General features: G+C 45.7%; 1 protein-coding gene across 1 annotated transcript in view; it reads left to right on the top strand.

The window, feature by feature from the left end:
• PCP4 (Purkinje cell protein 4) overlaps window positions 1-17,480 on the top strand; it is a 51,650-nt gene extending 34,170 nt beyond the window's left edge. The window contains exon 3 of the mRNA XM_045863581.1: window positions 17,163-17,480. Within this exon, the coding sequence (XP_045719537.1) occupies window positions 17,163-17,290 (128 nt within the window). The 3' untranslated portion in view covers window positions 17,291-17,480. The remainder of the gene's footprint in view (window positions 1-17,162) is intronic.
• Window positions 17,481-26,370: the final 8,890 nt, after the last annotated feature.

Raw genomic sequence — 26,370 nt, 5'->3', positions numbered from 1 at the left:
CCAGAAAAGCTGCCTCCCGGGGGTCCATTGCACCTGTGGTTGACTCTACCCAGCTGCCCTGAGCCCCAGGAAGAGTGGGGGAGAAGGGGGGCTGCCAATGACCCCAGTGCTGCCCAGGAGGGCTGGAATAGCAACTGCCAGCCTGGGGCTTAGGAGTCTAGCTGGGAGGCACGCAGCACTGGGCTCTCCCCGGGCAGCGATTCAGACAGGAGATGCTGAACTTCACCTTCACTGTCCTGGAGAGAGATCAGGTTGTAGGTTGAAGTCCTTAGTTTCAGAACCTTGAATTAAACTTCAGACTTGTGACTGCAAGATCAGCTGTTTCAGAAATACGAGAAACAACCATCTCTTTCTTTTAATCAAGTGCAAACCAGAACCCAAATCTCCCTCCCTCTCCTTCACCACACAGCCAGGGGAATTGTTCTTTTGGGCATGTCGGGGAAGAGAATTTCCCGCAAAAAGGAGGACTTGAGCCCCTTTAATAGAAACCATACTTTGAAAGTTCAAGAGGAAAGAAGGATAACCAATATTATGGAATCATTGGATTTGAAATGTAATTATTTATAAACTTTGTTTTTTCCAATATTAATTTGAAGGTGTATATATTATTATTATTATTATTATTTTTAAAAGATTTTATTTATTTATTTGAGAGAGAGAATGAGATAGAGAGAGCATGAGAGGGGGGAGGGTCAGAGGGAGAAGCAGACTCCCTGCTGAGCAGGGAGCCCGATGCGGGACTCGATCCGGGGACTCCAGGATCATGACCTGAGCCGAAGGCAGTCGCTTAACCAACTGAGCCACCCAGGCGCCCTATATTATTATTATTTTTAACAAAAATTGTTGCTTGTTGTGATGGAGAAGGCTAATTATTTGCATATCACTAGATTTAATTTAATGAGACATTTAAAAAAAGTTTATATTTCCCTTGAAAGTTACCTCCCTCCCCCCAAAAACTAACTGACTAGAGGATGCTCCTAATCTGGGATTCCTCGGAGTTCTTGCCAGAGAACTCCTGTGCCAGGAGCCACTTTCCGTTTTCCTGTTGGGATCTGGAATTGAGTAGACCAATGATCGGCTAAAAGATGTATTGATTCCATAGACCCAGATGGGGGTGGGGTGGGGGTGGGAGTAGGAAATGGGAAGACAGAGGCAAAGCCTCCTTCACATTTATGAGAATACTCCTTCTAGTAATTTACGATTATGCGAAATGGAAGCTTGCTGCCATTTTTGTGCTTGGCAAGGGGCCTCTTCAATATTTCTAAAATGCCTTCTTTTTCTACATTCCACCATCCCAGACCCTGAAGATAATTGAGAAATTGAACTGTACTCCAGCATTCATTTAGAAAGCAAACTGTCCTTGGATGTCAGAGAGCAGCTTTCCTGGCTAGGTGCGAATGTGAGCCACGTAATTTCCACGTTAGACTCTTCCTATCATAATTAGCTCACAGACCTGAGTGCAACAGGATCGACCTTTGAGCACGGTAGGACTCATTGCCACAGCACAGAATCACTCATTGGGCTAATCACAATGGAGACTATGAGTCTTTTTGCCTCTGACCTTTCTTAGATTTTAGAGTTTCAGAGTTTCAGTGCAAACATAAACCCTCTGGCAGTTTGAACTGATGTGCACTCACCAAGATTCAATTTCCCACCAGTCCATAAAGCAAGTGTTTTTATAGTGTGCTTTGCAAATGGGCCAGGTCATCAGAAACAGCCCCCGAAAATGCGTGTTGTAGATTATAATGCATTTTCTGGCTACAAAAATTTTCTAAATGTTCCTCCCAGGTAGTGGCACTCAATAATTATTTCATAGGAGTTTCAGAGGAAAATAGAGAAATGTTTAGCATCGACTTTTTGCTGGTTCATCCATGAATTAGCTGACGCCATGCTGCCACCCACCTGTGCGGTATTTAGACATTTTAGCCAGTTGCTTTTAGGTTTATCTTTGCTTTTCGGCTGTTGCCCTGATTGCAGTACCAAGACCTCCTGCAGTACCAGACCTCCGCGGCTGGCTGTATGGTTTGGCAAGAAAACCACGTCTGCGTCTCCGTTTGCTTACCAAGGTGTGGGCGAAGAGGAGATTCTGTTTCTTGTCCCTGCCATTTGTGGCTTGGCCATTGGCTGGTGGTTCACTTGTGGTGAATAATTTCACGTCTTTTGGGCCCCATTCCTCACTGTGGGACAGTGTCGTGTTTGGGCTCTTGCCGAATTTTGACACTTTAGGATCCTGTGGCTATCCCTTTCTGGGACACCAGAGGATGTTTGACTTCTTTGGATTTTATGTTCTGCACACATTGAGGGAATATTGCCTGTGAGTCCGAAGAAGAAATACAATGCTATTTCTCTGTGGAGGCAGTAGAGGGGAAAGAAAGTACAATGGGCAGAATCTGAATAGGATTGTCAGTGGCTGTGATAACAAATATAACGATTTCAACAAAATGGGAAAATTTGTTCTTTCGTTTGGATGGACTGCATTTCCACATTGCTGCCTGCAGAACATGGACAGACGGCTTATTTCCTTGGACTTTCCTTGGTGTGCTTTCGGGTGTGCATAAGGCTGCCTGATCAGTGGCTGGCCTCCTGGTGTGGACAGGTGTAGACAACAGTGGTCCACTCATCACAGGAACACAAAAGAAGTGGGCGGCCTCCTACCGCTGAAATGTGCACACCTGCACACATAAAGAGGCTGCTGTCAGCCCTCCTGCTATCCCTGAAATTAAATTGTTCCTGCAATTTTGCAGCCAGAAAGTATTCCAATTTTCTTTTGAAACTTTGTAACCATTTCTCTTGTGGGTTTGGGCAATGCCCCCGGTGCCATGCGCTACTGGAATCGTGCGTGGGGCTGCGGACAAGTGCCCCTCTAGATCCTGGCAATGGAATATTGAGTTACAGCCACTTGTTGAAAACTGTCTCGCTCTGCATTTTCTATAAACCCAGCCCATCGGCACTCTAAATTATGGCAATGAGTGGAGGATTTGAACTATCATTTGGAAATGAGCCAGATTAGTGGGCGGAAGGTTAGAATCGTGTCTTAAAAGACACGGTGAGCTACCTGCAGATAAAATGAGCAGTCTTATTCTGTTCACACATCTCCAAGTTGAACAAAACCGTAACATCTTGCCAATTACGATATCTGGGATGGAAGTAGACTTTTAGGTCACCCTAGCCATCCACAGCTGGCAAAATATATCCCTGGTGCGTATTTCCTCAGTTCAGCTTAAAATGGCTTTAGTGAAACGTCGGATGCCTTAACTCCGGGGAGCACTTCCATTCTCTAACAGACCAATGTTAGACATTTTCCCCGAACGTCCTACCTAAATTGGTTTTCCATATCAGTTTCTTGATATCAGCCTCTATTAATGTTCCCTTGAGCTACTGCAACCCAAAATGGGTATTTTATCACTGCTTACATTTTTGATCCAGACGGAAATGCTTTTATTACCTCTGTTGATCATCAGAACGCTTCAAGGGATGCTATTTCAATGCTGGCCCTTTGAAAAATGATTATTTTTTTGAAAAAAAAAAAAAAAAAGCTATTTAGAAACTGAATAAGTTTGGATCATGTTGCCTGACACTGGAAATTTCTCCGTTTTTGGAATTCTTGCAATAAAAATACTCGGTTTTATTTTTGGTCTGTAAGGACTTCTGTGTGTGTGTGTGGGGGTTTGATGGCTCCCCTATCACAGCACTACATAAAATCCTTGCTTAAACAGTGGTGATGGCTCGTCAGACCAAGCACGGTTCACATCTGAATTTTTCCCAGGCGCTGGCCCACCTAAACCAGTAGGAGATGTCCGGAGACTCAGAACTTCACCATTACCTGGGAAAGCACTTCTTACTCTATTTCTTCTTGAGATTCATTGTTGGAACATTATTATTAAATAATGCTTTAAACTAAAACCCCAACTCTACTGTTGGCTAATCCTTCTGGGTCTGGGTACCAGATGTGGTTCACCTGCCGAGTCCAGAAACCACACAACCTCATTCTGTCCTGGGCATTTGATTTTATTCTCTTTTTTACAAATATGTGAACCCGGGGCGCCTGGGTGGCTCAGTTGTTGCGCATCTGCCTTCGGCTCAGGTCATGATCCCAGGGTCCTGGGATCGAGCCCCGCATCGGGCTCCCTGCTCAGCCAGGAAGCCTGCTTCTCCCTCTCCCACTCCCCCTGCTTGTGTTCCCTCTCTGGCTGTCTCTCTCTCTCTCTCTGTCAAATAAATAAATAAAATCTTTAAAAACAAAACAAAACAAAACAACCCCCCAAATATGTGAACCCATCTTTCTGGTAAGTAGAATAACAAATCCAAAGCTTAAAATGATGCCCCTCTAACAAGCTCTTTCCAACAAAGCAGCAAGTACTTGGCCATGAGCTCTTAAGATAGTGTCTTTTTAAGAAAGCGCATAGAAGTGATACATCAAGCATAGGCAAAGGAACGTGGAAGCAGCGGCTGGTGTGGTCAGGACACCAGGCTGCGTGGAATTTAAACCCACAACCGACAGTTCCTGGAACCCAATGCACATCTTTGTTCACACATTTACAACAGAGGCTCACACCTCTGTGCAAAGCCATCCCTGTCCTTAGGATATTCTGACATGGAATTCGTGGTCATGTTTGGGACATTTGAAGGGTATTTAAAATGCAGGAATTTGGGGACGTGAGCAGTCTTGCCTACTTCTGCTTCTCTCTTTCTTGCTGTGAATGAGAGCTGCGGAGAGTGAATGGAAGCATCTGACGTGTGACTGGATGGGGAATCAAGGTTGGTGGCAGCCTTAAGTTTGAGATTTTAAGCAGTAGCAGTGTTCATCAGCCCTACTGCCCCTGGACTTGGCATGCACCTGCCTCTGGCTTCGCTTCACAGGCCCCCTTTCCAGGTGTCACCCAGAGCGTTGCCCCCAAAGTCAAATTCCGTATACACAATGGACGCATCTGCACAATAGTCCTGTGCATCTAAGGACGCTTGTAATTCCTGAAAATCCGCACAGGAAAACACCCGTCCGCCAGGATTAGAGACGCAGGGCTGAGAGCCGGCGTGGGAATGTGTCCGGTGAGATAGCGCAGCCTCTCTGCTCAGCTGCCGTGGGGGTCCAGAAAGAGGAAAGAAGAGGTCCGCAGTCCAACCTGTGAACCCAGCGTTGGTCCCTTTCTGGTGCATGTGTAATGCTTTTTCTATCCACGCTGCTGCTTCACCACAGCCCGGGGCTCCTCTCGTCTGTAGACTTATGAGCCTTTCTCTTCCTTCCTCACTGAGTCTGGAAAACAGTCCAATTGCCTTAGCTCCTCCTTTCCCTCTAAAGGCAACTTCTCTGGAATGATGGGCGAAGGAAGCGAAGACCCTCCAGTTTCTATATTGATGAGCTGAGCTAGTGTTCCTCGGAGGCTTCTTGAAGATGGCCTGTCATTATGACTGCATTTTCTTTCATTTTAAAACTGGAGAACTTTATAAAATTTTCCATGGTGCTGAAATCCTCAGAGTTTAATCCTTTGAAACTTTGAAGTTTAGCAGCTAGGGACAAATGAGTCTGAGAAGATGTCACCCTTCTGAAACAGTAAAACCAGGTAATATAAGAGAAAGGGAAAACAGCTAATATTCCAAAGCTCTGAAAGAAGAAAAAAAATGGTCCCGGAGCAGAATGAAGGGAGGATGCTACACCCTGATTAAGGAAAACTTGCGTTCCTTTCCTGTATTTTCAAGCATTTCAAGCTACATACTTTCAAAAGCCAGAAGGGGAAGGCTATGGAGGCAGAAGCCACAGTAGGAAAGCCCGAGAGTAATGCTTGACAAAGGTTACTGAATATACGGGAAATATTTCTGCAAAAAAACCCCCGAGGTTTTAGAAGTACTAAGTGCTATAAAGAAATGGCCAGCCATATCAGAAATTGGACAAATATACATAGCAGAAGAAAAAAATATATAATTAAAAGGGAGGAAAAAATAACCATACAATGTACAGTGATAATATATTTGAATTTATGTTATTAGCCTGAAATGAATTCAAATGACTTATATGCTTATTATAATGTGTGTGTAAGTAGATAAGGTTTATCACAAGAAGCTGAAATCCTAAAATAACAACAGCTTAAACAACAAAGTTATTTCTTTCTCATAGAAAAGGTAGGTAGTTGAGGGGCAGTTAGGATAGTTATAAGGAACGTCAAGCATCTGTATTCTTTTTTGCCATCCATAGCATAAGACTCTTAATTTATGGCCCAAAATGGCTGCTTGAGCACTAGCCATTGCATCTGCATTCTGGTCAGCAGAAAGCAGGTAGGAATAAGAAAAAAGGACAGAGTGTCAGCTTTCTTTTAAGGAGATTTCTTTTTTCCCACCCACACCATACTGGCCAGAGCCTAGTTGTGTGGCCACACACAATAGCAAGGAGGCTGAAAACCTAGTTCTGGAGTTATAACTAAGGAAAGGTGGATAAATGGATGCAAGGAGCAGATTCGGCCACAATCCATTTCTGCTCATGGAGTTTCTCGAGCACTTATGTATCTGGCTGTCTTGCGTGGAGGGCTGGTCTAAGGTGATGGAGGACTTCTTTGTTGTCTGTCCTCCCAATCAGCCTGAAGTCGTTTTTCTTTGTCAGCCTGTGAAGGAAGGCAAACTGTGGCTTTTCTTTTTTTACTTTTTTTATTGTTATGTTAATCACCATACATTACATCATTAGTTTTTGATGTAGTGTTCCATGATTCATTGTTTGTGCATAACACCCAGTGCTCCATGCAGAATGTGCCCTCTTTAATACCCATCTCCAGGCTAACCCATCCTCCCACCCCCCTCCCCTCTAGAACCCTCAGTTTGTTTTTCAGAGTCCATTGTCTCTCATGGTTCGTCTCCACCTCCGATTCCCCCCCCATCTTCTTTTTTTTCTTAACATATATTGCATTATTTGTTTCAGAGGTACAGATCTGTGATTCAACAGTCTTGCACAATTCACAGCACTCACCATAGCACATACCCTCCCCAGTGTCTATCACCCAGCCACCCCATCCCTCCCACCCCCCCCCCCCCCCACTCCAGCAACCCTCAGTTTGTTTCCTGAGATTAAGAATTCCTCATATCAAACTGTGGCTTTTCTGAGGGGTGTATTGTTAGGGAAGTTAGCTGCTGATCCCTGGGAAGGAATTTTCATTCTTTGCATGTGCTTAGAAGAGGGAAAGAAACATTTGGTATGTTATCCTCACCTCTGAAAGGGTTCTCCTTTACCTACTTTGATTCAAGCTATTCTCCAGTAAGTACTAAAGAATTTTCTATGTAAATAAAATGAAAGCCTGCTCTCTGATCCCTAAACACATGGGGGATGATCCCCTTTCTTTACGTAACACCCCTGTCCTTCCCCTGCCCCCATATAAACTAGGCATGCCTGCGGCAGATGGTGTCACAGACAACAGAATCCACTCTTGCTAGATTCAGTAGAAGAGGGTTATTACAGGGTATCAGCACCTTACAGAATTTCTGAGAGGCAGAGACCGAAGCCTGGACAGTGCACCACCAGGAACACTGCATCCAGAAACACCCAACCACATGCAGGTTGTTCCAGCAGAATCCCTGCTGCTACTGCTGCCTGGTTCGTGGCACCAGGCACGGACCAGCCGATGTCCCTGCGGCTGCCCCACAGAAATCCAATGCCTCTGCCTCTGTGCTTGCCAGAGGTGGGGTCTTTCTGTGTTTGCTGGCCACCCCCAGTGCTCACTTCTGCCTTCTCAGATACCACCACATTGCACCTGCCTGGCTGGCCCTAAGCCTGGGTGGCAGAATCCTCCTTCTGGGACATCTGGGAATGGATTTCCTCCAGCAGGTCAGCTTGTGTGGTGGAGTGAGCCGGTGGAAGGAGAGGGTATTGGGTGAGCCAGTCGGCAGGCCACCGTCTTGGGTAGCAGTGCATTTGTAATTGATCTTTATGCATGACAAAGCAGGCTGGTGCACAGTCTCTCCTTGTCCCTCTAAACATCTTCAGAGGCAAATGAGTCTCAATTCATGATCATCTCCATTTCAAACACAGGGGAGCATTTGAACCCCAGTAAGGCAAATCTGACCACCCTCAATCAGTTGGAACTTGAATTTGAGCCTTCCCTAGTGAAGCTTTTTCTTTTAGCTCATCTGCCTGTCTTTATTTATTTTTTCTAGAAAATGTAGGCATTTTGGCTAGTGCTGTGGGCTGAATTGTGTCTGCCCCTCCCAACATTCATATGCCCCAACCCCTAGTACTTCAGAATGGGACTGTATGGGGAGACACGGTCTTTAAAGAAGTGATTAAGGTCAAATGAGGTCTTTAACATGGGTCCCAATCCAAGACAACTGGTGTTCTTATAATAAGAGATCAGAACCCAGATGCGCACAGATGGACGACCGTGGGAGGACTCAGGGAGAAGACAGTGTCTACCCTCCGAGGAGAGGGGCCTCAGAGGAATGAAGTCTGCCTTCCCCTTGATCTCCGACTTCTAGCCTCCAGATTGTGAGCAAATACATTTCTGTGATTTAAGAGCCTTACTGGTGGTACTTTGTTACACAGCCGTCGCAGACCAATACAACTAGGAACCATTTTGCCTTTCCAATAGAAAAAATAGTTATTTCAATGATATTTCTATCTTCTTGTTTGTTCTCCTCCTGGGCTTAATGAATTTTGGGGAAAATTTGATCTCAGCAGCACCTATGTGCACCCATTTGATTACCTAAATGGCCCAGCCCGGTAGTCTTTCTACATAAGCAAGGGGCACGTAGGTAGGGGCCAGAACAGCGGCATAATGGAAGCCGAGGACTTAGGAGCTGGAAGTAAGTCGAGGCTTTCAGCCGACCAAATTAGGCTTTGCATTAACAATAGCGCGTTTTGAACAGTGGAGACTGTGGATTTCAGAATGACTCTCTTTTAGGACAACAGAGAATTTCTCTCTCTTGGAAAAAGCTGTAAGAATCAAAAAGGTGCTAACTTGGTGTGTGGAAAGTTAGAAGCGGGAAATGTGTGTTTATCTGGTGTGAGAACACAGTAGATGCAGACAGCTCCCACGCCTGCTGCCTCTAATTCCTGACCTTGCTCATTAATCTCTGCCGCTTAGCCAAGATCTGGAAAATTGCAATTCTCCGCACCAGCAGCCCCCATTCAATAAATCCCGAGCCAGTGGGCAGGAACAAGAAACTGCTTGGAGCTCAGAGCTTGGGTGGTGCCGGCTTGCAGGAATTCCACGCACCTGCCCAGCTGCGGGGAAATGTTCTAACTCGTGACCGACTGGGTTTTTCCCCAGCTTTATAAAGAAGGTGCAGTTATTGTTTTTTTATTGGTCTTTCATAAGGTGGATGCTTGATGCCAGCATTTTTTGGAACTTGGTATCCAAATTTATCTTCATTATTTTTTTGCGGGAGAGGACGTGACCTCTTTCCTAACACTAGGTGCCTTGTTCTCTGGGTATATTTTGATTCAATTTGAGGCTTAAGGGATAAAAATTCCAATCTTTGCTTGCTTTTCTTGCTGGTCTCTTTGCTTTCCCTGCCTCCAGAGCCTGGGTTTGGGTCCTTATGCAGGAAGCCACACTGGCTGTCCTTTACCAATAGGGGGCCCAGGTGCGGGAGAAGGAGGAGAGACAGCGAAGAGGCCCCAGGAGCCCACGTTGCCCTGTATCAATTAGCTTAAGTATATCAAGGGCAACACAATGGACAGATGTAAATTCTTTCCAAGTTAGAATTATACTCTGAAAGAAGGTAGGGCATTCTAAGAACCTTAGTAGCATAATACCCCATTTGCAAGGCATACTTAAGTTAAATGACTGTTATTCTTCATGGTGAGCTAAAATTTAGGTCCTTTTATAGTAGGCTCTGTGCTGTGCCTCCTAATCAAGGCGAACTCCTACTCAGGACAATTGTATTCCAATTTACTGCTTATGCACAAATTTCTGATCTACAGGATTAGGACTTGGGAGGTAATTTGTTTCTATAAAATAACTCTTAAGATATGGAGAGTTATAAGTATGTAAATGACTGTGTGCGTGTGTGCGTGTGTGTGTGCGTGTGCAAGCCCCTGTGTTCATGACTTACTGCAATGACTCTGCATCATCACAAACTCAGAAACAAATATATTTAAGAGTTCCTTAGATCAAGCATGCGGGTTAATATGATGTATTTTTGAATGATGCTGAGTTTCAAACTTTTTATCAGATCTTGGGCTGTCACAGAATCCAGGAATAGCTCTGTTATGCTCTGGATGACTACATGTCTGTTAATTTCTAAAGAATTTATGCTAATTATTTGAAGTCTGCTACTCAGGTTGTGGATGCATGGATGGAGAATAATTTTTCAAAACGTGTTGTTTCTCGGCAGTGGAGGGCCCCTGCTGCCCCTCGCTCCTGGGCAGATGGGTCTTAGCCTTGCTTTGGGGACAAGCCTCCTCCTCTGAGCTGTCTCCTTCCCAGAGCCCTTACCTGACGTCATAACATGCACACACACACACACATTATTTTTGGAATTTATGAAATTCCATTACTTACTTGTGCATTTACTTTTTTATTTTCTGATTCCTCCTGACAGAGCGGGGCTTTGGGCTTGTTCTTTGCTCTCTCTCAGCCCCTAGAACAGTGATGGACCCATGCTAGGCATTCTCAACCATTTGCTGAATGATGGAATTTGGTGTAAATTCTCCTGGACTGCCTAGTAAATGAGCAGATTTTGCAAACTGGTTGACTGTATCATGTGTTTAACTTAGACCATTTAAGATTTGCTTTCCTTCTAAGCAACATCAACTGGTCCATACGAAAAGCTGTCATCTTGGCCTCTAAGGATCTGAAAGTAAGGCAACCCTGCTGATTAAAATCAAGATTTGGAGCAAGACTGGGTTTCCAAATCAGCCCTTGGCCAGCTCTCACTCAGGTGATCTTGGGTGAGGCATATTATGGTCTCTGTGCCTTTGTGAAATGGGGACAGTGGGCATTTCCTGCAGCTCTGAGAATGCAGCAGACAGACAAGGGGAAGAATACAAAGCTACTTTGAAACCTATAGAGCCCAAAGTTAGGTGAGGTGTTATTATAGGTTGAATTGTGTCCCCCCAGATTCATATGCTGAAGCCCTGATTCCCAGTCCCTTAAGAATGAGGCTATATTTGGAGATAAAGACTTTTATGAGGTGATTAAGTTAAATAGAGGTTTTTATGGTGTCTGACCGGTGTCCTTATAAGAAGGGGAAGAGACACCAGACCATGTGAGGACACAGTAGGGAGGTGGCTGTCGGCAAGCCAGGGAGAGAGGTCTCAGGAAAAACCGAACCTGCTCACCTGTGGTCTTGGACTTGCAGCTTCCAGAACTGAGAGAGAACAAATGTCTGTCATCCAAGCTGTCTGGTCCGGGGTACTTTGTAATGGCAGCTCAGCAGATGGACACAGGTGCCCAGTAAGAACCTGTTGATGGGCTGTTGCCCTGATTTGATGACCATTATTCTAGCGCTGGCCCTGTGTTGATCAGAATAGATGCCCACAAACAATATTTTAGCATGTCAAACCATTTTCCCCTACGAGAGATTTCCATGGTGGTGTCAGACTTGCAGTATTCACCTGGGATTGTCTTGAACTGGTAGTAGCTCCTTCCTTTTCAATCTATGATTCTCTATTTTACATTTGCCATCAAATGATCTGTAAAAGGAAATCCACTTAACTCTGTGAGGGAGGACCCATTTCATGCTCAGTGAAGAGTCACTCTTACGACAATGACATCTTCAAGAATGGCTACCTGAACAGCTCTCTTATGGCATCATAAAATCCAAAACAGCAGAGCCACTTCCCCTCTCAGTTTTTGCAAGGAAAAGGCAGTATTTCAGGAAAATGGCATAAGAAATATCTACAGAATAGCACTGGGTTCCTTCCCGGGGAGCAGGTCAGGGCAGCACTGAATCATGAGACTCCCGAGCCTGGGGGAGCATCAGCGCTCATGGTGCTGGCCAGTGGCTGGGCTCTGTGTTGAGTCTCGGTTGTCTGATGAAGTTTCTTCCCAGGGAGAAAAGTCTCGTTGCTTGGGACTGTTGTGCAGCTGGTTCTGCGAGAGAAGTGGGGAGAGAAGACAGGTGGAAACACAGATTGGAGGGGAGGCAAATGGAAGGGCAGGTAGATAATGCAGTGGATAGTAATGACTCAGACTGCCCCGTACCTTTGAGACCAGGCCTGCTAGAGCTGGGTGAAATCCGAGGAGCTCGTGGGGGCTTCCCGCCTACCTGGGCTTACAGGACATTGCAGTTATGAGGGTGCCCCTCACAGCTCCAGAACTAAGTGGTCAGGAAGTCGGGTTCCCTCCCATTCTCCAGGGGAGTTGGCAATCACTAGCTTTTTATAACCAGCTAATTGGTATGAATAACGTCTTGGCCATTCTCCTGGTCAGCTTCAGAATGTCTTCACAGAGGGACGCACAGAAATGATAAAACTCCTGTATTGCAGAGAGCTCTGAAATATAGCAACCATGCAATAAATGGGCAGGTTACAAAGTGCTCGGGTGAAGTACTGCTCGCTCAGGCTGGTGGAAAGTCAACACCAGGAACAGGGTCCCTATGCCTTTTGCCTACTGGGATCCTGGATACAAATGCCAGGTAGAGAGCCCACCCTACCGAGCTGTAAGCCTGCACACATCTTTATGAAGCAACAAGCAGAAGCATCTGGGAACGCACAGGGTGGTCTGGAGATGACAAGAGCACACATACTCCCTCTGCTCATTTAGATTCACTGCCCCTCACAAAGAGGGCTCAGGCCCCTTCAGTGCCTCCCAGCGATGGTGACTGGGGACTGCCGAGTTGATATTCACATGACCTGTGAGTCGTGGGCTGCACCTGTCTTTCTGTGTAGCCTCTGGGCTGAACAAGGACGTGAAGTCACAAGCCCAGCAAATGCCACCTGCCATCCAAGAAGCTGGGGAGGGCCCGACCCCTCGGCGCCGTTGCGTCATTGCATGTGATGGCCGTGTGGCTGCCCTGCTGGAAAGCGTTCCTTCCCTTCCCCTCCGCAGTGGGCCCCAAACATCCGAGAGTCTGAGCAGGTGCAGGGCCTGGGGGCTGGGGAGCCATGTGACTGCTCACACCCTCTGCCACCTGCTTTGCGGCTCTGGCACATCCTGCTCAATACCACTGGGCCAGTGGTTCAGTTTACAATATGGCCCTGATCTGCACGTAACACTGATGGTTACATGGAACTGACTTTTGTTTATTTATTTTTATTTTTTTATTTTTTAAAGATTTTATTTATTTATTTGAGAGAGAGAGAATGAGAGAGAGCACATGAGAAGGGGGAGGGTCAGAGGGAGAAGCAGACCCCCTGCTGAGCAGGGAGCCCAATGTGGGACTCGATCCCGGGACTCCAGGATCATGACCTGAGCCGAAGGCAGTCACTCAACCAACTGAGCCACCCAGGTGCCCTGGAACTGACTTTTATAAATGATTTTACCTCTCCATTTTCGAGATGAGCAAACTGAGACCCAGAGAAGCTATGAACCTTCCTGAGAGTCACAGAACGGTAGGACATTGCCCCCCGCAAAGCACTCTGCCTGCTTCTACCAGGTGCCTCACTGGGACCAGGAGGGTTAAGAGGGAGTCAGCCTTACCCCAGAGAAGGCTGGAGGACACTGCCCACTTGATGTGAGGCTGCCTTTCCTTTAGTCACTGGCCAGGTGGTAAAGGCAGGCACTGTTCTAGGTGCAGACGGGCTTAGCAGCCCACCCAGAGCTCACCCTCAGTGGGGGTTTCTCAGGAGCTGTGTATCTGAAGGTGCCCACCCCTGGACGCCTTTCTCTCTCTCCAGGCCCTGACCATTCCCTGTGGCACTCCTCCCCTCCATTAAATGATGCTTCCTAATGTCCCTCCAATGTGACCACGTTTTGCATCTTGTTCACTAAGCCATCTGTGGACGGTGCCTCTCAGCTGGAGCCACAGAGGCTCTGCCGTGGCCCCTCCCAGCCTCCTCCTGCTGAGACTGGGATGCTCGAGCCCTGCTTTCCTGGTCTCAGGACCACACCAAGTCATCTGCAGACCCTTGCATCATCGGCGGTGAACCCTGTGCCACCAAATCTAATAGTTGCCCCTTCTCCACCACATTCTGGGGCCCCTCCTCTGCTTTGTGAATCTCGGTGGAAGGAGTCACAGTGTCAGACCTTCCCCAGGGAATGCCCAACTCTGCCAAGTAAACAGAAGGTAACAATTCCTGAATTATTAGTGCTTTCTTTTTAAACATTGTAGTATTTTTCCAACGTGGGAGGAATGTATAAATCACTTTCAGCTGAAGATATTAGTTTCGGAGATGATTGTGAAATTTATTTTTATGATCCATCCTCACAATCTCATGTTTCTTAAATGTACATAATTTTCCACACCTTCTTTTATCATTTGTCAAAAAATAATATTGCTGTTTTCTTCATTATTCTTAAGAAAAAAGATGAATCAGGTTGTTCAAAGCCTTCAGGTTGCACAGCGTTTTAAATCTAAAACAGAGGTTTTCTGTGTCCCCTTGAATGACAGCAAGGGTTTCCTCAGGGAGGAAGAGGATCTGGGGCTCTGAACCATCTTATGACAAGTCCCAGTGCTGAAGCCAATGTGGTTGGTATGGAGGGTCCATCGCTGGGAGCCCGGGAGCTGCAGCTGGTCACAGTTCAGGCTTGCCAGACACCGTGCCGTCCCAGGCTCATGCAATAATGCTAAAGAAACATGTTTAAGGTACTGGTGTGAGCCTTACGAAACTCCCGCCCTGCCCAATGGCCCTATTCCTTATAGGTTCCCGGCAATGCTGTTAAAATGTGAATGCACTGATGCAGTGCCAGGCAAACCCACCGTGTCCTCTGTATCATCTGGGCCCTCATGGGTTAGAAAAAGATGGCCCCCCAAATATTCGCTGGACATTGGGGCATTCTAAATTCACTGCTCTTATGGGCATCGGCACCAGTCTGGCATGGAGGAAAACAGGTCTACTGATGTAGGTCACAGATGCATCAGTCTGGCAAGGCTTGCGAAGCCCCTGTCCTCTCCTCCCAGATGTAGGTGTGATTGGAGGGATCTAGGTGACCAGCTTAGTCTCTGGGAAAATTAACAGGATCTGCTTAGGGTCTGCAAAGGGAATGTCACACAACCAGATGCACCTGAAATAAGGTGCAACTCATAAAGATTTATATCCTTATCTATGTATTTATCATCATTTATCTGTATCTATCTATGTATCTATCTATGTATCTATGTATCTATGTATCTATGTATCTATCTATCTATCTATCTATCTATCTATCTATCTATCTATCTATCTATCATCTATCTATATCTACCTGCCTATCTATCTGCCAATCTATCATCTATCTTCTTTCTATCTCTATCTGCCTATCTTTTATCTACCTATTATCTATCATCTATCTATCTATCATCTATCTATTGTCTATCTTCTATCTACCTACCTATCTATCATCTCTATCTGCCTATCTATTATCTATCATCTATCTATTTATCTATCTATCTATCTCTATCTACCTATCTTCTATCTATCATCTATCTATTATCTATCCATCATCTATCTGCTCTCTATCTTCCATCTATCTATCCATCATCTATCTATTTATCTATCCATCATCTATCTATCCATCCATTATCTATTATCTATCTATCTATCTATCTATCTATCTATCTATCTATCTATCTGTCATCATCTATTTATCTTCTATCTAGGAGAGAAAGAACAGAGCAGGCAGGAGAGAACAAGCCTGCCTCGCTTGAAATGATTCCACACCTCCATCCTCTTTGTGAGGGGTGCTGCCTGAACATTATTATCCAAAGTTGCTGAGTGAGTGAATGATGGACACAGGCTGCCTGGTGACAAAGTCAGGAGTAGAGCTCTGTCCCTGCCTCAAATGCCCCAGACATTCCCATCCTGAGCTGCATGTGCCCGGCACACTGCTGGGCTCCAGGTACAAGTCCAGGTGGCGGTGAGGTCTTGACCCAAGTGCAAGGGGGTAGGTCTTGTCCCCAGCTCTTCCTTGAGCTGACTCTAGGGCTTTATTGGGTGCTTCATCTGTAGACAAAGTAGTTGAGTCTCAACTCTGGCTGTATCTTGGAATCATCTTAGAGCCTTTTATAAAAGCAGGGCTGTCTGGCACTGCCCCAGATGCATGTGACTCGGTCTTGCCACCAGAAGCCCTGAGTCTGGATTGGGTTTCCGGGCCTGTATGATTTTTTTTTTTAAGATTTTATTTATTTATTTGAGAGAGAGAGAGTGTGTGTGTGTGTGTGTGCACAAGCAGGGGGAGGGGCAGAGGCAGAGGGAGAAGCAGACTCGCTGCTGAGCAGGGAGCCCCACCCAGGACTGGATCCCAGGACCCTGAGATCATGACCTGAGCCAAAGGCAGCCAGGGTCTGTATGTTCTTTAAAAAGATGCTTTGGCAATTATGATGATTAACTTTCACCAGACTGAAGGAATTGTAACGATGCTTCCCTTTTATAACTAGAGGATTTTATTTATTTATTCATTTTTATGTTTGGCTAGAAATTGATGCTTTTGCCCAGTGAAAAGGGACAATCAGTATGTGCTTTCACTTGGCTTTGGCTTATATCTTATTTTCTATAATTGTTACAGTGTGAATCCGTTAAATCCTTCCAGTTTAGCAAGCATATTGCTAAGTCTCCCTCATTGAAACAGAATGTAAAACCTGTGGAAGATCAACCAAATTGTGAAGGTCAAATGGGATCCTCCATTGGTGACAATGATAGAAACAGAAGCCCTTATTCAATCAGCAATCTCATTGGCAATGGAAGCATACACAGAACCTCAGTGACTTTGACCCAGAGCTCTTGTGAATATCAGTCCCCCACTGGGTCAATATCTGTAGCACTATTTAAATTCCGTCTCTTTGAAGTTATCAGGAAAAAGTCAAAACACAGCTAATATTTTTAACACCGTATGATACGTGGCCATGAGACACAGAAAATCACGTACAGAAAGTATCTGCGGGGTTGGGACTGTGTTCTTGAGTTTCACAGTCTCTTGCAAGTGTAGAGTTGGGGCAGGCAGGGAATAGCCAATCCTGGGCTCTGATGGGGATCAGGACACGCTCTACTCTGCAAACCAGGTCCTGTGCTGGGGGTGGTGAGTGCACGCCACATGGTGACTGGTGGCGTCTGCCTTCCTGCTCTCAGCTCAGTGATGGCTTCACCTTTGTGTTTTCTCCTGTTACAGATGGGCAGAAGAAAGTTCAAGAAGAATTCGACATTGACATGGATGCGCCAGAGACAGAACGCGCAGCTGTGGCCATTCAGTCTCAGTTCAGAAAATTCCAGAAGAAAAAGGCTGGGTCCCAGTCCTAGTGGAAGAGCCCCTTCCTAGTCTGCCAGAACACACTGAATTCAAACATCATCTGTCAAGAAATTAAAAGAACAACACCCTAGAGAGAATTCATCTGCACACGATACACACATGCACACCTGTCCTGCAATGCATGTACAGAGATCCGTGATATTTATTCCCTCATAGGAAGGTGTAGACAATGCAACTGTGAGTGGCTTAATCTCTGTTTATCTCTAGTATCATTCCTCCTGCAACTAACTATTTTCCTTGATGTTGTAATAAAATGGAGTTACGATGTGTGATTCAAGTGTCTGCTTTGTCTCTCCCTTTAGATTAACCTGGGAAGTGACCACTACTATAGATGACTGTGGGGCAGGTGTCTGTTTTCTCCTTCCCTTAAGAGTTAGAGCTGAAACATGGTGCTTCTGTGAGAAGCCTTTCTGCTGGGAACAGGAGATCTACTCTTTGCCATGCCTGTCTCATCTGAAGAGTATCAACTGCCAACTGGCAATACATTTTCCTCTTATGATGGGAGTAGAGCCCTGTATCCTGGGGTGCCAAAGAGTCAATTTCCCAGGGGAATTATGACTCACCCAGGAGAACAAGAAGGGGGAGGGCAGAGCATCGACGTTTGGCATGTGTCACGCAGATGTGCTCAGCAGGTGCATCTCACAACTCCAAGCGGACGCCCCCACTGCTGAGTCCATTCTCTCTGCACCTGCATGGCTCCAGAGGAAATGTGGCTCTCTGGTCCCCCCGCCCCCCAACCTCCCTGAGCTCCTTACACTGTGATTTGCTACTTGCTAGGATCATTCACCACAACCTGCAATTTGGAGAAGCTGTCTGGCTTCTCTCCCTTCAAGAGAATATCCTCCCCTGAGATCCTTGCAGGTAAATGGTTTCACACACCCTGAGGGGCTCCACAGGTTGGGAGGAGAGATCGTCCATCATATGGAGAGGATGCTTCACAGCGTAAAGGGCAGGGGGTTGGGTCCTTGCCTTGGGGCCCCAGGTGGTAGGAGCCCCAAACCACTGAATCTTGCTGTTGTTTGAGCTTTGTGGCACGAGAAGCTGATATGGAAGTTGCATCTTGTCTTCAGCATCCTGAGGGGGTCTGTGAGAGCACAGTGTTATTTTATTTTATTTTATTACATTATGTTAGTCACCATACAGTACATAATTAGTTTTTAATGTAGTGTTCCACGATTCATTGTTTGCATATAACCCCCAGGGTCACCTAGTTTCTTTCCTTTACCAGCTCCTTAACTAGGGATCGAGGTGGAGCATGAAGAATGGTGGAAAGAGGAAAGACAGGCTCTGTGTGTGTGCACCTGCTCACACTTGTGCCTGGGAGTGCAGGTATGCAGTGTGGTGGAAGGGGGCCAGGGGACGGCTGCGGTAGAGCCCAGGCTGCAACTCTGGCTGGGCCCCGTTTGTGGCCACAGGGTCGGGACCAAGAAAGATGCATCCGTTGGAAGATTAACTGTTTCAAAAACTCCATCTGAATATATGTCTAGTATGTTTTGTGGGGAGATCCCTCCTACTGAACAATTCTCTGGGGCTTTTAGAGACAGGGGGTGGGCTCTGGGATTCCTCTGATGGGTTTCTAATTAGAGAAGTACTCAATAGGACTGCTTCAGTACCAGCAAACAACCAGGGCTTTCTAGGGCTCCTGGCAGCTGTGGACTCACTGCAAACAGGACAGCAGGTCGAGGGGACACTCCAGAGAAAGCTTCCTGAGACAGTAGGGCAAATGCCACAGAAGTTATATGGGCTGCTCCGTAGTCTTTATGGAGGTAAAGAAAGTTGGGAACATAATTCAGATGAATTCCCTCTGTGCCCCATCCTTCTGGTGCCCTCATTGTCCCTTCATTCTCTGAATATTGTCACATAAAGGTAGTGGCCCCCTTCCTGAGTGTGTCTGGCCCTGATGGCTGGTGTGGGTCTCCTCCCGCTCTGACTCACCTGGAAGCAAATCTGGTTTTACAGGAAGAATGCTCCCCCTTGAGGGGACTCTCCATGCAAAGCTGGAGAATCTAGGGAATGTTCTCCCACAATGTTCCAAAGGGATGGGAAGCACTCCTCAGTAATAATGGCCCATTGATGCAGAAGGAGGAGAGGGGGACCAGGGCTGTCATGTTTGGAGAGGCCCTCAACAGCCCCAATACACCTCTCTCATCCCAATCACAGGACAAGGTTATGTCTGACCTCCTTTGAGCCATGGGAATGAATTTAATTTTTTGCTTCCCAGGTAGATTCATAAGAGTGTCAAAATCTAGCTAACAGCAAGGAGAAGAATCCAAATGTGCTCCCCTCTGCATGGGGATTAAGTATGTTGAGTTTCTGGCCTCATGGAGCCAGAGGAAGGAGAAGGGGCTTATGGCTTCAGGCTTGGAGGGTCTTTCTCTTCCCGTGGGGGGCAATGTTCATCCCTGAGGAGGGAACTTCCCCAGGGTGTGCCTGAGGCAGGATGCATAGAGTGTCAGGAAGCTGAAGCATCATTAACTTAATTTCATTTCACACATATTTATTGAACTCCTACCACGTGTATGTACCGATGCTGTGGCCATGCCTTGTCAAGGTGCTGGCAGGCTGGTGGGGAAGAGGTCCAGATAAACATGATAAAATGGAGAGATTTGTGCTGGGGACAGCTCATCCAGGCTTGGAGAATCACTCAAGTCTCCCTGAGAAACTGCTACCCCAGCAATGATTGGAAAGATGATGGGAGTCACTAGATAAATAAGGTGGGTTGTTGGAGTTGGTTGGTGGACAAGGGTCCAGGCAAGGCCCAGGAGAGGAGATGCTCAGCTTTGCAGAGGCGCCCGGTATTAGCACATCCCAGCCCGGGACACGTGGTTCTGTCATCCACACTTGGGCAGGCCAGGAGGCAGGACGCAATGCTTGAGACTTGGAACTGGATTGATCTTTGACTTTGAGTCGGCCAGGTGACTGCAGAGAAGTTACCTACTGGAGCAGCAGTTTTCCTTACCATCGAGGTGATGATCAAGTGTACTTAGGTGGATGTGAAAATGTTAGGAATTTAAACTGAGATAAAGTACTTGAGTGTCTGGCTGAGTGTAGGATGTCCAGTACATGAAAGACAGTGATGGCAGACCCACATGGTAAAGAGTCCATCATTGAGTCCCGTGGCAACAATCTTTTTCCTGACTCAACCCGATGCAGAATTTCCATGGGACTTGGCTTCTCTTGGTGATCGCGATTTGGGCCAATGGTGGGCACCTGACCCAAGAGGTGGACTCAGCCAATCAGAATCCTTCCCTTGTGAGTCTGGACTAATGGTCATGGTTACTGAGCTAGTTAATGGGAAAGAGATGTTGAGTGGGGTCAAATCTGGTATTGTGACAGGTAAATCTCCAAAAATCTCTTCACAAAAAAGCAATTGCCCCCCTTTTTTCCCAAGAAGCTGCAAAAGCCCATTTGGAGAGAGATGTAAGAGGATGCCAAGAGGATTTGAGAGCCATGATATATGGGCCCAGGAGAGACAAAGGGCAGCTTAGGTTGAGTTAGTCATTTTGTTGCAATGAGCAGAAACCCATTCACATGAACTAAAAACAGAATTATTCAGGTCTCAGAGACATCTAAGAATAGAATATCCAAGACATCCAAGTAAAGAATAGAACACCATGGGCAGGCAGAATTACATTAAATTTATAAATAAACTGGGGTGTGATGGGGGAAGAATTGACATGTTTATATTATTAACTTTATAGCATTTTATGACTTTCAGAGAAGTTTCATAGTTTTCTTCATAAAGGTCTTTTTATTCTATTTTTACATATTTCATGGTTTTTGTTGTCCTTTTTAAAAATTTTTTTTATTATCACATAATGTATTATTTGTTTCAGGGGTACAGGTCTGTGATTCATCAGTCTTACACAATTCACAGCGCTCACCATAGCACATACCCTCCCCAATGTCCATCCCCCAGCCACCCTATTCCTCCCACCCCCCTCCACTCCAGCAACCCTCAGTTTGTTTCCTGAGATTAAGAGTCTCTTATGGTTTTTCTTCCTCTCTGGTTTCATCTTGTTTCATTTTTCCCTCCCTTTCCCTATGATCCTCTGTCTTGTTTCTCAAATTCCTCATATCAGTGAGATCATATGATAATTGTCTTTCTCTGATTGACTTATTTCGCTTAGCATAATACCCTCTAGTTCCAACCACATCAATGCAAATGGCAAGATTTCATTTTTTGATGGTTGCATAATATTCCATTGTATATATATACCACATCTTCTTTATCCATTCATTTGTTGATGGACCTCTTGGTTCTTTCCATAGTTTGGCTATTGTGGACATTGCTGCTATAAACATTGGGGTACAAGTGCTCCTTTGGATCACTCCATTTGTATCTTTGGGGTAAATACCCAGTAGTGCAATTGCTGGGTTGTAGGGTAGCTCTATTTTCAACATTTTGAGGGACCTCCATACTGTTTTCCAGAGTGGCTGCACCAGCTTGGATTCCCACCAACAGTATAGGGGGGTTCCCCTTTCTCTGCATCCTTGCCAACATCTGTCCTTTCCTGACTTGTTAATTTTAGCCATTCTGACTGGTGTGATGTGGTATCTCATTCAGGTTTTGATTTGGATTTCCCTGATGCAGAGTGATGTTGAGCACGTTTTCATGTGTTTTTTGGCCATTTGGATGTCTTCTTTGCAGGAATGTCTGTTCATGTCTTCTGCCCATTTCTTGATTGGATTCTTTGTTCTTTGGGTGTTGAGTTTGGTAAGTTCTTTATAGATTTTGGATATTAGCCCTTTATCTGATATGTCATTGGCAGATATCTTCTCCCATTCTGTCGGTTGTCTTTTGGTTTTGTTGACTATTTCCTTTGCTGTGCAAAAGCTTTTTATCTTGATGAAGTCCCAATAGTTCATTTTTGCCCTTGCTTCCCTTGCCTTTAGCAATGTGTTTAGGAAGAAGTTGCTGTGGCTGAGGTCAAAGAGGTTGCTGCCTGTGTTCTTCTCAAGGATTTTGATGGATTCCTTCTAAATAGAATCTTTGCTCAAAGCTTTTCTAGTTGGTTTTGCTGTTACCTAGGAAAACTACTGATATCTGTGTATTTAAGTCTGTAACTACTCATCTTACTGAACTGTATAATATCTGATGGTTTTTTGGTGGATTCTTTGGGATTTCCCAGTAGACAGTCCTATCATCTGCAAAGAACAATAATTTGTCTCTTTTTTCCCCCTATTTTTAGCTCCTTTCTTTTTCCTGTCTTCCTTATACTTCATCCTTGCACTTTGAGGGAGGCTTGGGGATTGTGTCAGCCTTCAGTGACAGTGATAGACCATCTCTTGAGGTGTTGTTCTCACAGCTCATCTATTTTGGGTTGACAGATTTTAACTTCAGAGGGTCATGTATTCTCAAGTCCTATAGTCTTCTTGTCATACCTTTGAAGGAAAAAATTTTGTATACCCTGAAGATTAGCTTGCATAAATTAGTAGAATTGTAAGGGAGGAGTGGAGAGGAGAAAGAGTTTAGGCTTGGAGCTTATTTAGGGTTTGTGCTTAAGGTGAGGATTCTCATGGATGGCATGTTTAGGAGATTTCACTTGATCCCAATTCAAAGCATAAATCATTGAGGTGGGGTCCCTTGGTTAGTCTGCAACATTCACAGTCTTTGCTCAGGCTTCTGTAACAAAATGCCACAGACTGGGGGGCAACAGACATTTATTTCTCATAGTTCTGGAGGCGGGAGGTCCAAGATCAAGGTGTTGACTAATTTGGTTCCTGGTGAGAGTCCTCCTCCTGGTTTGTGGCCTGGTGGCCTCCTTTTTGCTAACTCTTCACATGGTAAAGAGAAAGAGAGCTCTTGTGTCTCTTCTTCTTATAAGGGCACCAATCCCACCATGGGGCTCCACCCTCATGACCTCACCTAAACCCAATTACCTCCCAAAGGCCCCACCTCCTAATACCATCACATTGGGAGTTAGGACTTTACCATATGAATTCTGGGGGAGAGAGACATTCAGTCCATGACACCTGCCTTTGCAGGAGCAGGGATGGCCAGTTCTCCTAGATGTCATTGACTGTAATATGATCAGACTGAATAACACATTGGGCTTCATTCACTGATTTACTGCAGGGCTGGGATTTGCAGCCATTGCCTGAACTGTGTTGGCTCTTTCCCTGATGGCTGTGACGGTGGACTCCGTTCAGTGCCACATTGCCCTTTTGGAAGTGGTTTGTTCTTTTGCTAACAGATGCTTAATTGAATAAGAATTAAGCGTGAGTGAGATGCTACTATGCTTTCTGTGACCTCCCCAGGAGGCAGGGGTCCACAGGGCAGGGATAATGATGGGTTTGGCAGGGCCCTATCAGGCTTCCTGAATAAAACAACCAGACGATTGTCAAAAGTAGAACCACTAACCTTTTTCTCTCTCTCTGCTCCTTGCCCTGTAAAGCTGATCTGAATATGGAGATTTTAACCGTCCCCCACTCCCCCAAGCTAATCATTCTCATTATTTCTGTGTGCCTCTGCTGCTGTAGGGTCTCTGCTACCTGAGTGTTTTAAAAGATGACATCACATGAGTCACGGTTCCTCACAAAGGTTGGAGAAGTGCTTCTCTGTTAGAGGTTCTTGAGCTTTGGTTGGGGGTCTTCTTCCAGCCCCCACAACTCAAGAACCATTTCCTAGCCCACCTGTGAAAGGAATGGCAGAGCTTCCATTAGATGATTGTTTTGTCCAAAGCCAGGCTGAGTCCTTGACTGGTGAGATGGATTCCTGCGTGGAAACATCCAGTGTTCCGTGAGACTGGGAGGGGCCCAAGCTTCCCTGATAGGTTTCCCAGATGTGACTGCATGTTTCCCTCTGGTGCAGCCATGACCACCTGTTTCCCAGGCCTTTAACCAATCACTGTGGTTAAGGCAATCACAGGGTGTGCATCCAGCCTGAGACAGGAAGGCTTTGGCTGACTTGTTAAGTGTTGACTGGTGGTTAGAGTTAATGGTGGGGAGAGAGCCAATGCCTTTCCGCACCCGGATCATTTCAGCAGTCTCCCCTCTGATTTCTCTACTCTTCACCCACTTTCCTCTTTCCAGTGCATTCCTTTGTGTCGCCAATCATTTAAGAATACAAATTCAATCATGTCATCTTTTCCATGCCTTCTCACTTCCAAACTTAAAATCCTTTGAGGGTTTCACTATGTCTCAGGATAAAGCCAATTTTCTTGATGTGGCCTGTGACAACCTGCGTGATGCCCATTCTCCTCACTTTCTGGGAGTATCTGTTCCTCAAGCACACTCTTTCCCCCAATCAGCTCCTTTGAGCCTGCCCTTCTGTCTTTGCATCCTTTAGTTCTGAGCTGTCATGCTACTTCCTGGAGTAGTTGAGTTAAAACTACCCACCAGGAAAGATAAATCTCCAAATCCTGGGGGCTGCACCCCATAGAATTTTTTTTCTCACAGCAGAGCCTGATGGAAATGTTCTGAGTCATGGCCAATCTCCATGTGGTAGATGGCATCAAAGGTTTGTAAGGGACCAGATCTAGAGGTGATCAGTTCCAATGGCCAGAATGCTGGCACATGCACTTTTTTTCCTTTCCTTTCCTTTTCTCTCTCTCTCTCTTTTTTTTTTTTTTTTAGAGAGAGCATGCATGAGAAGGGAAGGGGCAGAGGGAGAGGGAGAGAGAGAATCTTAAGCAGGTTTCATGCCCAGTGTGGAGATTGATGCAGGGCTTGATCTAAGGACCTGAGATCATGACCAGAGCCCAAATCAAGAGTTGGATGTTTAACCGACTAAACCACCTAGGTGCCCCAACCACGCCTATTTTTAAGGGAAGCTGGGAACGTAGTCCACCTATGTGCTCAGGAGGTAGAGAAAACAGGTTTTGGTGGACACACTACAATTTTTGCCACAAGCCCTCCTGTCCTATCCCCACCTCACACTTGAGGTCCTGTTCTTGATGGCACTTACTACAACTTTAATCTCACATATGCTTACGTGATTCTTTGATTAAGGCTGGCCTCCTCTGCTCAGCTCCATGAGGTCACGAACAATCATTTTATGGGCAGTTTAGTTGTTCAGCAAATACTTGCCTTGAGAATAAATGAATACACAGATGCCTAAGCTTGTTGCATGTGCTTTACAGAAAATGTCTCCCCCAACATATTTGAGGGCAGAGGGACATAGAGAAATCCTGTGCTCTCATTCAGTAAACAGCCCAGAAAGACCATGATTTGGTCAGAGTTCAAAGTCAGCCTGTAGTCTTTGGTTTTTCATTTTTTTTCTAAAGAGGGTCTTAGAAAGCCAGCCCTGTTGTAGATTTTCTTGTCACCCCAGTTTATGATGGATAGGCATGCAATGGAGTCCAGCACCGATGCTCACTGATGCAGAGGTACATTTCTAGTCCACCTCTCTTAGGGAAAGAAAAAAGAGCAAACAAATCCCCAAGCTTGTGGTGCCTCAAGGACAACTGGGTTCTGAATACTGCAAATCCAGGATTCTACTTACATGTTTTTTTCATGTCGTTCCTTCCATAGAGAACATAGCCCCACCTTTCCATTCACCCATCCTGGGAGAGAAGACCTCCCTGGACTATGGTCCGTGTAGCCAGGCTTTGACCTCGACTCAGTCACTATTATTTATATTATCCTGTAAGAACTATGACTTCCTCCTGCCTCAGTCTACCTCTCTATAAAGTAGGTATAATAAGGCCCCAGGATGGTAGGAGGGGAATGGATGGAGTCTTTTCCATGTGTCAGCCTGAAGCCAAGATGCTGAGCACTTTATGTGTATTCATTCATGTGATCTTAGCCATCTTAGAAAGTAGGTACTTACTCCCCATTTTACAGATGAAGGTATTAAGTCTGAGAGAGGATAAGGCCATGCTCAAGGTTGTCCAGGTAGTGAGGGGTGAGATGGAATTTCTCATCTGGGTCTGACTTGAAAGCACGGTCTTTGACACCTACATCACCCAGTGTGAGGCACTGAATACCAATGTACCTTATAACCAGTGATATTTCTTATCCACATAGGGCATTGTTCAAGTTCTACAGTCCTCAGCGACCCCCATGGTGCCTCCCTCATCCATTCAGGTCTTTAGGGGGTCCTCTTGACTTTGAATTCTGACAGTGG

The sequence above is a fragment of the Mirounga angustirostris genome, unplaced genomic scaffold (genome assembly GCF_029215605.1).
Source record: "Mirounga angustirostris isolate CCGP_5_RB_7025 unplaced genomic scaffold, mMirAng1.0.hap1 SCAF_1, whole genome shotgun sequence".
NCBI lineage: Eukaryota > Metazoa > Chordata > Mammalia > Carnivora > Phocidae > Mirounga > Mirounga angustirostris.
This window is presented reverse-complemented; position numbering and strand designations above follow the sequence as displayed.